Source organism: Myotis myotis, unplaced genomic scaffold (genome assembly GCF_014108235.1).
Source record: "Myotis myotis isolate mMyoMyo1 unplaced genomic scaffold, mMyoMyo1.p scaffold_m19_p_12, whole genome shotgun sequence".
NCBI classification, from domain to species: Eukaryota; Metazoa; Chordata; class Mammalia; order Chiroptera; family Vespertilionidae; genus Myotis; species Myotis myotis.
In genome coordinates, this window is record NW_023416316.1 from 813,907 (window position 1) to 827,226 (window position 13,320).

General features: G+C 58.4%; 1 protein-coding gene across 3 annotated transcripts; it reads right to left on the reverse strand.

Moving 5' to 3' along the window:
• Window positions 1–1,166: 1,166 nt before the first annotated feature.
• Window positions 1,167–11,021, reverse strand: ABO (ABO, alpha 1-3-N-acetylgalactosaminyltransferase and alpha 1-3-galactosyltransferase). Of its 3 annotated transcripts, none has more exons than XM_036329216.1 (6): window positions 10,760–11,021; window positions 6,589–6,652; window positions 5,903–5,959; window positions 5,011–5,046; window positions 4,432–4,566; window positions 1,167–4,039 (listed from the first exon to the last, which is right to left on the reverse strand). In XM_036329216.1, the coding sequence occupies exons 1-6, from the start codon at window positions 10,785–10,787 to the stop codon at window positions 3,352–3,354; spliced, it is 1,008 nt and encodes a 335-aa protein (XP_036185109.1). In that variant the 5' UTR covers window positions 10,788–11,021; the 3' UTR covers window positions 1,167–3,351. The 3 variants fall into 3 exon arrangements, with proteins under 3 accessions (XP_036185109.1, XP_036185111.1, XP_036185112.1); XM_036329218.1 differs by lacking the exon at window positions 10,760–11,021 and adding an exon at window positions 7,588–8,156; XM_036329219.1 differs by lacking the exon at window positions 10,760–11,021 and adding an exon at window positions 7,500–7,551.
• Between the last annotated feature and the right edge of the window lie 2,299 nt (window positions 11,022–13,320).

Sequence of the window (13,320 nt, forward strand, 5' to 3'; positions counted from 1 at the left end):
AACCGAGGTGCCTGCCCTTGATTGGAACTGAACCCAGGGCCTTTCAGTCGAGGTCCGACGCTCTATCCACTGAGCAAACCGGCTGGGGCTGCTCTTAAACTCTTCCTGTGTATTTGGGTTGTTGTCTGGTGACATTTCTTTGCTCAATAGCCCTTCATTTCATGCTCTTCACTTGGCGCTACTATTGTCATGTCCATTGCATCCTGTTACAAGCCCGGCAAGGTTACAGGATACAAACTCACTATACAAACCAATCATATTTCTATATACTTGCTACAGCCAATCAGACAATGACAATTTAAAAATACTATTTACAACAGTATCAGAAAGCATGAAACACTTAGGGATGAGTTTATCGAATTGAGAGCAATGTCTATACAATTAAGACCACCAAGCATTGCCAGAGAAATGTAAGAAGATATAATGAGTGGAGAGAAAGACTATGTTTTCATGGGTTGGAAGATTTAGGGTTGTTAAACTCTCCCTTCTCCTCAAATTGATCTATGGAATTACATAATCCCAACCAAAACTCCAGAAGGCCTTTTTATAAAATTTGACAAGCTGATTCTATAATTTATATGGAAATGCAAAGGTCCCAGAATAGCCAAAACAAATTTGAAAATGGAAAAAGAACTTTAAGGGCTTACACGTCCTTATTTCAAGATGTATTACAGAGCTACAGTGATCCGTACAGGTTGGCATTGGAATAGACCTGCAGGTCAATGGGACAGAACCCAGGCTCCAGATATATAGATTGTCCCCCAAAAATGTATGCACACACTTGGAATAATTATAAAGGCAGTGTTTATTATAATCATTTCATTTTCAAAATTGAGCTCTCAGCTGTTAAAGTGTATATACATTTTGGGGGACACACACGGATTTTCAATAGAGTGCTAAAAGAATAAAATGGGGAAAGGAAAACATTTTCAATTCAAATAGCTGAAATTATTGGATATCTGTATAGAACAAGAAAAACAAAAAAGAACCTCAATCCTTCACACCATAGACAAAAATTACAAAATTTCTGCCTGGCCAGCATGGCTTGGTAGTTGAGCATTGACCTATGAACCAGGAGGTTATGGTTCGATTCCCGGTCAGGGCACATGCCGGGGTTGAGGGCTCAATCATCCCCAGGGTGGGTGTGCAGGAGGCAGCCTGTCAATGATTCTCTCTCATCATTGCTGTTTCTATCTCTCTCTCCCTCTCCCTTCCTCTCTGAAATCAATAAAATATATATCTATAAAAAGCTAAAAAAAATAGGATAAGTAGGAAGAGATGTGACTTAGACTTTTTACCTTGTAATGGTTTATCTTTTTAACACGTTAGTGACATATTACCTATTCAAAGGTAAAATTCGAAATTATTCCGTTTAAATTTGTTAGCTCTGTTATTTTATTGCGCAGAGTGCAGTGGAATAAGCATCCTAAAGATTCTCTGTCCTCTGCCTGCTTGTTCATTCATTTGTTTGGAGGAACTGGGGTATATTGTAAGCAAATGCAACAACGGATCTCACTGAAGGCTTCACGGACGCCAGGTGTCTGGATGCAAAGGAGACCGAGTGATTCATAGGTCTTCACTCTAACACAGTGCCTAGGTTTTCAGGTGGCCATGTTTCCAAATGTACGTTCTTTCCTCGTGAGCAGACAGAAAAGAGCACTAACTACATGCACTTAAATACACATGAAGATGTGCTGAGTTATCCACACTCACAGCGAGATCAGTGTCACTCTCCTCTGTGCGCCTGCCTCTTGGGAGAAAATGGGACTTTCTGGAAAGAGCATCAGGCAAGTCTTACCTCAGACCCAGGCTTTACCACTTACTATCTACGTTATTCTTTTAAGCCTCAATTTTCTTACTTAAAATAAAAATAATGAGGTAGAAGAGGGTAGAGGGGGCCAAATGGTGATGGAAGGAGACTTGACTTTGGGCGGTGAACACACAATACAATATACAGATGATGTGCTATGGAATTGTGCGCCTGAGATCTATTTAATGTTATTCACCAATGCCACCAAAATAATTCAATAAAAATTAAAATGAAAAAAAATATATATTTTAAATAGTAAATGCTACATAATGCACTTTCTCCCTAGATGAGTAGTACATGAACACTGAACACATGCCTTTAATATTTCAGAACTATAAAGTCACATGCATTGCAGAAACTTAGACAAGGAGACGATAAGAGATTCGCAAGTCCCACCCCAGAGGTGACCAGCATGAGTGGTTTGTGGGCATCTCAGGCTCCGCCTCTCTTTCTGTCTGTCTGTCCGTCTCTGTTACACGCAGACTCCTTTACACGTGTCTGCCCATTGCAATCACACGTGCATGGGCTAATGGGTGGGGTCCTGGATGCAGCAGGTTCCACGTGTCTCACCTAAGAGGACCCTGATGTCTGTCTGTGGGCACGTGGAGACCTGCACCCACGGCAGCAGCCGCTCGGCTTGCCGCGTCCGTGTGGACCAGGATCGATGGGTCCAACCCTCTCCATGCACGTGGTTTCCAGTTTCTGGCAATTTCACCAGTGCTCTGATGGGTAGTCTCGAAAACACATCTTTTTTGAAAAAATATATTTTTATTGATTTCAGAGAGGAAGGGAGAAGGAGAGAGAGAGAAACATCAATGATGAGAGAGAATCATTGACTGGTTGCCTCCTGCACCCCTCACACTGGGGATCGAGCCCACAACCTGGGCATGTGCCCTGACCAGGAATCGAACCATGACCTCCTGGTTCATAGGTCGACGCTCAAAAATACATCTTTGAAAAATTGTGCAAGAACACTGTGGGGTGGCCTCCTCGGATGGGGCTGCGGGAGGTGCCGCCCATGGGACCTGCGGGCCTGCACTGTCCTCCAGAGGGCCCCGCCCACCTCCCTCCGCACCTGCTGGGGCCTGGGCTTCCTTCGTAGGAAGTGCCCATGTGCCCCTCGGCCTTTTTGAAAACACTGGCTTTCCCGAGTTTTCTGCACACGGGAGGCGCGTGGAGAGGGGGGGAAGAGGAGGTGCACACCTTTCCCTGGAGGGACTTCGTCTGGGATGCTGTTTGTCAGGAGGGGCCGGGACCACCTGCCTCACCTGAGCGGAAGGGCCCAAGGGGCACCCAGGGGAGCGATGGCCCGGCCGCTCCAGGCCCCGTGCCCGGGAGTGGGGCCGGTCTCCCGCTGCCTGTGCCCAGGGCGGAGGTGCCCCAAGGCCTGTGTTGGGGGTGGGGCAGTGCCAGGCCCCCACAGGTTCCCTCCCCAGGACAGAAAAGGGAAGCGCAGTCGGCCCCAGCGGCCATAAAGGTTCCCATCTGGGGGTCCCGAGGGAGCATGGCCCCCAGCCCTCCCCGCGCCCCGGGCTTGCCCCTCAGTTGCGGATTTGCTGATGGTTCTTGGGCACCGCCACGAACCTCAGCTTCCTCATGACGGCCGGCCGGCCCAGCAGCTGCTCGTCCCACAGGTACTCCGGGGACAGCACCTTGGTGGGCTTGCGGTCCAGCAGGTACCGGTTCAGGTGGCTCTCGTCGTGCCAAACGGCCTCGATGCCATTGGCGCGGTCGGCCATCATGGCCTGGTGACAGGCCTTCGTGAGCCGCTGAACCTCGGCCACCGACCCCCCAAAGAAGCCCCCCAAGTAGTAGAAGTCGCCCTGGTCCCGGGGGATGTAGGCCTGGGACTGCGGCCGGCGCTCGTAGGTGAAGGCCTGGCGGGCCGCCCTGTAGAAGCCGGGGTGCAGGGTGCCGAAGAGCGGGGACAGGATCTCCACGCCCACGTGGTCGCTGAAGCGCATGTCCACGTCCACGCACATCAGAAAGTCCACCTCCCGCCGGAAGCGCCGCTCACAGAAGTCGCTGATCATCTGCATGCGGCGCATGGACACGTCCTGCCAGCGCGCGGCGCCCGGGACCTCGAGCACCACCAGGCGGCGGCCCGCCCCCAGCGCCACGCTGGGCACGTCGGCCGGCCGGTCGGTGAAGACGTAGTAGTGGACCCTGTGCCCCACCATGAAGTGCTGCTCGGCCGTCTCCAGGAAGCACTGCAGGAAGACCACGTACCTGCGGGGGCGGGGAGGCGGGGAGGCGGGAGGTCACGGGAGCCAGGCCAGGCCCCACCTGGGCCACGCAGCGCGTGCACCTTCTTCCAGGGACCCACTCCCCTGGCCGCGCCTGAGCGGGAAGCCTTGGCCTCCCTAATCCTCTGCTCCCGGGGATGGGGGGCCGGCAGCACCCCATCATATGGAGGAGGGCTGAGGATCCGGGGGCGGAGCAGGGGCAGCCCCTCGGTGAGTAGAGCTAGACCTGGGTCCCACCTGAGCTGTGCTCCCCTCACCCCCAGGTCCCCATCTCCTGGCTGACCCCATCCCGTTATGCCCTGGACACAGGACAGACGCTCCCTGACCTGCCGCTCCCACCTCCGCTCTCTGCCCTCCGTCCTGCCACCCACTCACTTCTTGATGGCAAACACGGGGAGCCCGACCGTGACGTTCTGGAGCCGGAACTGCTCGTTCAGGATGTCAATGTTGAAGGTCCCCTCCCAGACAATGGGCGCCAGCCACGGGGTCAGGACCAGGACGTCTTTCCTCCTGCGCCGACAGCCCACAGCCACGGTGAGCGGGCGGGAGGGGGACACACTCCGCCTGTGCTCCCTGCCGCCCCGGGCGCCCCACTCGGCCCCACGCCCTCGGCGCCCAGGCGGACCATCCTTCCAGAGGACGTGGCATCGGCAAGCAGCCCGCCTGCTGCCAGTCCAGATGCAAACGTGGGAGATCCCCCCTTACCAGCTCTGCACCCTGAGGACCCGGGGCAGCGGGACCTGCCGGCCAAGGGGACCCCCTGCAGGAAGGCCCACCCTCCAACTGTCTTGGTGAACAGAGGACAGAGAACAGGGGGATGCGCAAGGGGGAGCACAGAGACTCTGTGGGCTCCAGGCTCAGAGCCCAGGCCGCCAGAGCACGGAGGGGCGGAGCCAGGCCCGGGAGCGAGGTCACATCGGGAGAGTGACGCTGAGCTTCAATAAAGGTACTCACGAGGGTGTCAGCGCCATGGGCTGCGGATAAACCATCCTGAAAAACAGCACAGCGCGGCCTGAGTTCGGGGAGACCCGTGGACGTCGCCGGCAGGGCAGGGTGGCTGCTGCGAGTGCCAGGCTGTGCCCTCTCCCCGGACCCGGAGCCCAGGCGCCTCCGCAGGCACCTCGGGGAGGCTGGGCCTCTGCGTGTCGCTTCCCCGCGTGTGCACTGGGCCCTGGATCTAAAGGCCTCGGGCTTTGCCTCCCTCTGACCCGAAGTGACGGGATCCCAGGGTCCCGCCTCGGTTCACTGTGGGCGGGAGGGCCGGGAAGCGCGCTGTGGGTGGGTGGGTGTCCCAGGAGGGAGCTGGCCCAGAGGAACGGCCGTCAGACAGCAAGGGGCTCTGCTGGGCTCTGCTGGGCGACAGGAACACCCTGACGTGGCCGTCACGGGACCAGCTCCAACAGCAGCTGCGGCTCCGTCAGGGGCCACAGCCTGGGCCGTGTGTGCGCAGCGGCCAGTCCCAACCGAAGCCTGTGGAGGCCCGAATGTGGGCCAGCGGGCCGTGGGTCATTGTAAAATGCCCGCCATGTGCGCTCCGGGATGCAGTTAAAGTAGGGCGTCTGCCTGGCTGCTGTGGCTCGGTTGGTTGGAGCATCGTCCCAGGCACCAAAGGGTGGTGGGTTCGATTCCTGGTCAGGGCACCCAGAAGCGGGAGGTCAATACTGAAGGCAGACGTGTGGAGTCAGTCCTGCCCAGGTGACCCTTCAAGGTCAGGGACTTGGCCAAGCTGCTCTGAGTGTGGGGAGAGGGACGAGACAAGAAGGAGGCCCTGACCCACCTATGGGGGGCTGGGTCCTCAGAGCATGGAGCAGTGCCCAGGCTGTCAGGGCACATGTCACTCACTTACCCTTCGCCTTCTGGTCTGGTCTCCAGCATCGGGATTCTTGGGCTCAGGACCCCCATGCTGTGGAAGAGCCCCCCAAAGACCCTTGTTGAGGAGCTGGTCTGGGACGGCCTGTCCACCTCCCCACGCAAAGCAGATGAGCCAGGTCATGACCCCGAGCTCCCCAGAGCAGGGCGGGGGCCAGTCTCCCCAACGCTCAGGTGACCGGTCCCAAGGAGGGGCAGTCACTGCGGCCAGTGCCCCCATGCGAGCCCCTGTGCGGCTGGAGCGGGTCCCGTGCATGGCCGGCTGGTCCGAGGCTGCCCCTGGACGGGTTCCTGCAGGGCCCTGCCCCAGGAGAGCGGCCGTGACCTCACTCCCCGTTCCAGGACCTTCTCCATCTGGGAGCGACTGACAGCGCGGCTTCCGCACTCGCAGCCACGCAGCGGAGGGGTCCTGGCCTCGCCTGACTCCCCACTAGTGACGTGGAGGGAGCACAGCTCACCCACAAGGTGGGGCCTCAGTAGGAGGGAGTGTGACGCCGGGCGGTGGGCCGTGAGGCGGCTGTCACCTGTCCCGTCACTACAGTTGTGATCCCGGGGTGGCAGGATTGGGGGGAACAGCTCAGGGCACCCCACTGGGATCCGATTGGCTCCTGCTGCTGCTTCCCGCAAGCCGGGCAGACCCAGAGGGTCTCGCACGCTTCTTACCCAAAGAGGACGAGTGTGACCAGGAGCAAGGCCAGAGGTCGAAGCGAGCGGCACGTAGGTTTTCCTGGAAAACAGGGTGGAAACCCGGTCACTCTAGCTCAGCGGTTCTCAACCTTCCTAACGCCGCGACCCTTTAATACAGCTCCTCATGTTATGACCCAACCGTAAAATTATGTTCGTTGTTACTTCATAACTGTCATGCTGCTGCTGTTATGAATCGTCATGTAAATATCTGAGATGCAGGATGGTCTTAGGCGACCCCTGTGAAAGGGTCGTTCGACCGCCAAAGGGGTCGCGACCCACAGGTTGAGAACCGCTGCTAGCTGCTCCTGCCTCCGAGCCCTCCTCTGTCTCGCTGTGCTGGGGACCCTGGCCCGGCCCCACCAGGAGAGCCGCCCCTCACAGGGCGAGTTTGGAGCAAAACTGGAGCCCCTTTAAGACCCAGTCCAATCCCGACGTTTGTCCGTCTCCTTCAGAGGGGCCCACAGTTCTTCCTCCCAGCACCCCCCAAGGGGCCCCCAATTCCCAGATACCCGGCCTCCCCAGGCCTCTTTCCACTGAGCCCCCCCTTTCCTCGAAGACCGACATGACCCCAGGGGTCAGGAGGATGGCCGCTGCCCCCCACCCTCCCAGCGGGGGGGTGGGGGGGTGCTGGAAAGAATTTCCTTTCAGTTTTGAAAATACTATTCCATGTTTCCTTTTAAAAACATTCAACATACACACTTATCTGAGGTATCATTTATAGCCGATAAAACGTATGCATTTTAAGTACGGAGGTTGATGAGTATTTAACAATGTGTACACGTGTGTAACCACTGCCCCAGCCAAGCCAGATGCACAAGTTCCCTCCTGTCCCTGCGCAACAAATACCCCCCACTCCCCGCCCCGCCCCGCCCCAGGCAACCGCTAACCTAACCGGCTTCCCTCACAGGTTCCCCCGCAGCGCAGTGTCTGAACGTGATCAGATAAACGCGCTCCTGCCTGGCGTTATTCACACACCGTCTTTAAGATTCTTCCTGCTGTCGCCTGCACCAGGAGTTGGTCCTGGGCCTCTGGGAGCAGGCCCAGGTCAGCCGCTGCCTGTGCCCGCCCGGGGCCACTTGGTAGGAGCTGCAGAGTGCTCTGTGGGGCAGCTGCCTGAGCTGGGAGAGGCTGTGCTGTGACAGGTGCTGGGCGTGGGGTTGCTTAGCAGGAGGCACAGGCAGGCTGAGGCCGGACGCTGCTGGTTTGGGGCTTTTTGAACCTTTGAGAGACTTTTAGAAAAGTCCACAGGGCCGGCCCAGGCCTGTCTTGCCAACCATTTAGACAACCCAGAGGAAATGCACGCGTGGTTGGAAGACTCACACTAGAAGGGAACAGGACTACATGGTTGGGACACGGGTTTAAGCAAAGAATTCTTACAGATGACACCGAAAGCAAAAACAATAAGAGAAGAAAAAAGTTAAAGAGGAGTTAATCGAAATGACAGCTTTTGGACGGGGGGGACTGGATGACAGGTGAAGAGAGCAGCCGAAGGACATATATGTGCAACCAATGGACACAGACAACAGTGGGGTGATGGCCAGGGGCGGGGGTGGGGGCTGAGTGGAGGTGGGGAAAGGGGGAGGAATGGTGGGCATCTGTAATAGTGTCAACAATAAAAGCTTTTTAAAAACTTTTGCACTTCAAATACACCATTAAGAAAGTGAGCCCGGCTGGCGTGGCTCAGTGGTTGAGCGTCCACCTATGAATCAGGAGGTTGGGGTTTGGTTCCCAGTCAGGGCACATGCCGGGGCTGCAGGCTTAATCCCCAGTAGGGGGCGTGCAGGAGGCAGCCGATCAATGATTCTCGCTCATCATTGATGTTTCTCTCTCTCTATCCCTCTCCCTTCCTCTCCAAAATAAAAAAATAAACCCTAAAGCGTAGAAACAACCAAAATGCCCATCAATGGGTGATAAACAGACAATGGTACCCATACAATGAGATCATTCAGCAATAAACATGAATGCAATGCTGATACACGCTACGACCTTGCAAACGTGCGTCTAAGAGAAGGAAGTCAGAAGCAAAAGACCACATATGCCTTGAGATGAACATATGATGCATGTGCGAGTCCAGAAAAGGTAAAGCTGTAGAGACAGAAAGTGGCTGAAAACAGGCACTAGAGAATTAGGGCGCTGAAGGGGAAATTCTAAAATGTATTACACATATCTGTAAATTGACTAAGCACAATTTAATATTACACATAAAACAGGTAAATGTTATGGCATATAAATGTTTTCAATACAGTTATTTTTTAAAAGTGCCACCAGAACCTAGCCGGTTTGGCTCAGTGGATAGAGCGTTGGCCTGCAGACTGAAGGGTCCCGGGTTCGATTTCAGTCAAGGGCACATGCCTGGGTTGCAGGCTCCCAGCCCGCATTGGGGGCATGCGGGAGACAACCTGATGGGGAGCATAAGACATTTTGGGGGCTAGCAATCTGAATTTGTCCCGGTAAGCTGCTTTCTACTGCACTCTCTTGCTAGCCGAAAATTAACTCCATTTGTGAAAGAAGGTAGGAGGCCCTGTACCTAAGTTAATCAATGCCCCTAATGCACATTCCTGAAGTCACTGGCCCTTCCTTAATTATCTGGTCCTGCAAGAGCTGTTTATCTAAATACTCTAATTTACAAGGACCACAAACCATGGATGTAACAGCTTAGCTAGAGGGAGGTCACTGGCGCCATCGCCATCGAGGATGGACAATAGCTACAATCTAAGTTAACCATCCAACTGGCTCTTGGGGGCGGCGGCGGCGGGGGGGGGGGGGGGGGGGCTGTGAGAGTCCACTGCAGAAGAAACAAAGGAACTCAGGGATATATAAAGAGAAAATCTCATTGTCCACGTGGTGCAGGATCTGTCCCCTGAACCAGCAGCGCTGCTTTGAATACAGGCTTTTCCTGAACCTCAGAGTGTCCAACAGTCTCTTCTGTGCCAATTCCATATTCCATAAAACCAAACGATGTCTCTCACATCGGTGTTTCTCTCTCTCTCTCTCCCTCTCCCTTCCACTCTCTCTAAAAATCAATGGGGAAAATATCCTCGGGTGAAGATTAAAAAAAAAGTGCCACCAGTAGGAGCTCATTGGCCCTAGGCTAACGGAAGAGAGAAGCAGGAGTGTTCGGTGTAGGGCTCAGTAAAGACGGACTTGAAGTTCTGCTTGTGATTCCGCGTGAGACTCTGCCCCACTCGTTCCCCCCAGACCTGCCACAGCCAGAGAGCTCCCCCTCTTCCTCCGCAGCCTCCAGGGCAGCCAGCCCGCCTGGCCTCCCCCGCCCCCCCAAAGCGGAGGTGAGGCCTCTGCACTATTTTATGCCCTCCTGAACCCAACCCCAAAGTTCTGTCCTCAAATGTGAACACAGGAACTGAGCTGAATGAATGGGCCATTTGTCCCCTGTGGCCTCCTGGGTCCCGGTTCTCTGGCCCATTCCCAGCCTGACAGTGGCACCCTGTGCCCACGTGAGTGTCTGCTCTCCGGGCACAGCTCCCACTGCGCACTAAGCATGCCAACTCTGCCAGGCGACAGCAGGTGTGCAGGTGACTGGTGACTAAGGCAAAGGGGCAGGACTGGGAGGGGGGGGCAAGAGCGGCCCCAGGGCCTTCTGGAGGGGAAGGGAGCGCCCACCAGGGGTCAGCCTCCGGAATCCCAGTTCAGGGAGAGAAAGGCCAGGGTGTGTCAGGGAGGGGTGGGAGCCCAGGAGGCGTGGCTCAGTGGTTGAGCAACGACCTCTATAAACCAGGAGGTCCTGGTTTGATTCCCGGTCAGGGCACATGCCGGGGTTGCTGGCTCGACCCCAGTATGGGGCGTGCAGGAGGCAGCCATCAATGATTCTCTCTCATCATTGATGTTTCTATTTCTCTCGCCCTCTCCCTTCCTCTACGAAATCAATTATATATTTTAAAGAGAGAGGGTGTGGGAGATTCCTGGAGACGGATGCGCTGACCGCAGGGCCACCGGACCTAGCCAAGACCAGAGGACCAGGACCCGGAGGCCAGCCGGCCGCCGCCCCCAGGCAGTGCGAGCCCGCCCGCTCTGCTTGCTGGGTCCCGAGCACCCGGGCTCCCAACGGGGCTCAGCGATCGGGGTGCCCGGTTCCCCCGTCAGGACTCTTCCCGCCCAGGCATCGCGGGGCGCTGGGGCCGCCACTCACCCGCCTGCGCCCGCAGCAGCTGAGCCATCCCGGAGCCCCAGGGCGGCGCCTCGGTCCCTCCGCGCTGCCTGGGCGCCCGCCCTCCGAGGCCTGTGAGAACGATGCCGCGGCCCCGGCGGCCACGCGCGCCCGCTCCCCTCGAGGCTGGGACTCTCGGGCGCCCCACCCCGCAAAGTGACAGCGGGGGTCGGGGGGACGCGGAGGGTCCGGAGAGGAAAACCTGGGTCCGGAGGGCCCCGGCCAGGTGGAGGGGCGGGGCCTCCTCAATCGGCACCAATGAGGCCGCGCGCCCCTCCCAGCCCCGCCCCCTCTCCGCCCCCGGACGCCCCGCCCCGCGCCCCGGCTGGGAGCAGCCACCTGTCCCCGCCCCCGACGCTCCGCCCCGCCCCCTCTCCGCACCCGGACGCCCCGCCCCGCATCCCGGCGGGGAGCAGCCACCTGTCCCCGCCCCCGACGCTCCGCCCGCCCCCTCTCCACCCCCGGACGCCCCGCCCCGCACCCCGGCGGGGAGCAGCCACCTGTCCCCGCCCCCGGACGCCCCGCCCCGCACCCCGGCTGGGAGCAGCCACCTGTCCCCGCCCCCGGACGCCCCGCCCCGCACCCCGGGGGGAGCAGCCACCTGTCCCCGCCCCCGGACGCCCCGCCCCGCACCCCGGCGGGGAGCAGCCACCTGTCCCCGCCCCCGACGCCCCAGCGCAGTCCTCGGGTTCCACCTGCAGAGCCGCGCCCCGCCCTGGCTCCCGGGGCTCGCACCGGTCCGAGCCTCCACAATCCGCCTCCCCAGGCTCGCCCCGAGGTGGAGTCCCCGGCTTCGCCCCCTGGGCCCCTCGCTGTCCCGGGACCCGGTGGAGCGCCTGCTCCCTGCCCTCGGGCTGCGCCCGGCCTGCGGGGCCTCTGACCGGAGGTGGCGGCCGCCCAGGCGGAGGTCGGGGAGGAAGGGGCATCCTGGGGGCGGGCGGGAGGACCGTGAGAGCCTCCCTTCCCCTCCCTCCCCTCCCCTCCCCTCCCCGCCGGCTCCGGCGCCTTTCCCGAGGCTTCGCCATGCTCTTCCGGGCGCAGCCAGGAAGTGCTAGTGACCCCGCTCCTTTCCAGAGGAGGAAACTGAGGCAGGGCCGGGAGGCGAGGTCAGGTGTGGTGCTCAAGTTCGCATTCCTACCTCCCCCGCCTCCACTCACGTTCTCTGCATCTGCCCTGGGCGCACCGGGCCCGCAGGAGCCTAGTCTCCGGGGCCCGGTGCTCCCCTTCCTCCCCAAGCCCCTCCCGCCTCTCCTGCCCCCGGTTACCGGCTGAGGACCAGGTCCCCTCCCGCAGGAAACCAACCAGGGTGGGCCCCTGGGACTCTGTATCCTGAGGAAGAGAGGATGCCCCTCCCTCCCCCAGGAGCAAGGGCTGCGTCCTGCTAGGGGTCCCCAGCCTGCAGGGAGCTTCTGGGGAGGATACGCCTCACTCCCTGGTTCTTGGCAGGGCCCTGCTCTGCTGAATGAGTCACGGGAACCGTTGTCACGCTCCGTTATGCCGGGCATTGGCTTAGTGCTTTTCCTGTAGGAACTCATTCATCTCCACCTGACCCCTGCCTTTAAGAGGAACAGGGCTCCGGCCCGTGGGCTGGCTCGGTGGTTGAACTTCGTCCTGTGAACCAGGAGGTCAGGCTTGGATCCCTGGTCAGGGCACATGCTGAGTCGCCGGGCTCCATCCCCAGTAGGGGGCGTGCAGGAGGCAGCCGATCAATGATTCTCATCATTGATGTCTCTCTCTCTCTCTCCCTCTCCCTTCCTCTCTGAAATCAATAAACACATATATTTTTAAAAAGGTACAGAGCACAGAGAGGGGCAGGGACTGCACAAGGTGTGCAGAGAGCCAGGATTTGGACCGGAGAGCTGGCCTGGAGGCCACCCCACCGTCCGCCAACCCAATTCTTGTCCAATCTTATGGCTCTCAAAAAAGCTGCACTAAGACTACCCCGCTCGCCCTCAGCCCCAGCTGTGCACCCCAGCGCTGGCTGGGCCTCGGGGCAGCTTCTGTTCGGGTGTATTGAGAACTGGGAAGGGCCTGAGATTTGACCCCACTTGCCAACTAACAACCTAGCCTGCCACCATGCCCTCTGGGCTGGCAGGAGACAGGGCTCCGGGTCAGAGACCAGGGACTCTATTGGCTGCGCGGCAGAAAGCACAGCCTCGCGACCCCAGGGCGTCCCGTGCCCGGAGCCCCAGGAACCTTGCTCTGGCCTCTGCCTGCGCCACCTGAGCACTGAGTCTGTGGAGCGGGCACACGGGTCTCAGGGCGCAGAGCCCATCCGCCCGCCGGCCGAGCGGGGTGTGTTCTGCTGGCCGCATTCACACTGTGCCTGTGGGAGTCCCGTGAGCGTCTGCGGGGAGAATGCGTGGGTGAGCGCCAGCCGCACAGGGTCGCCCTCCTTCTGTCCCCCCCACCTCCATCTTAAGAACCCACTGATCTTTTTTCTGTCTCCATAGTTTCGCCTCTTCCAGAATGTCATAGAGTTGAAATCATCTAGTATGATTTTTAGGTAAACGTCGTTCACCTAGTCATGTGCATATAAGGTT

Excerpts from the sequence above, each read along its gene's own strand:
- ABO (XM_036329216.1), bottom strand. The coding sequence starts at position 10,787 with ATGGCTCAGCTGCTGCGGGCGCAGGCGG. Across the intron at positions 6,653-10,759 it reads GCTGCTGCGGGCGCAGGCGG|GAAAACCTACGTGCCGCTCG; the intron begins GTGAGTGGCGGC and ends CCTGTTTTCCAG. Across the intron at positions 5,960-6,588 it reads GTCACACTCGTCCTCTTTGG|CATGGGGGTCCTGAGCCCAA; the intron begins GTAAGAAGCGTG and ends GCTCTTCCACAG.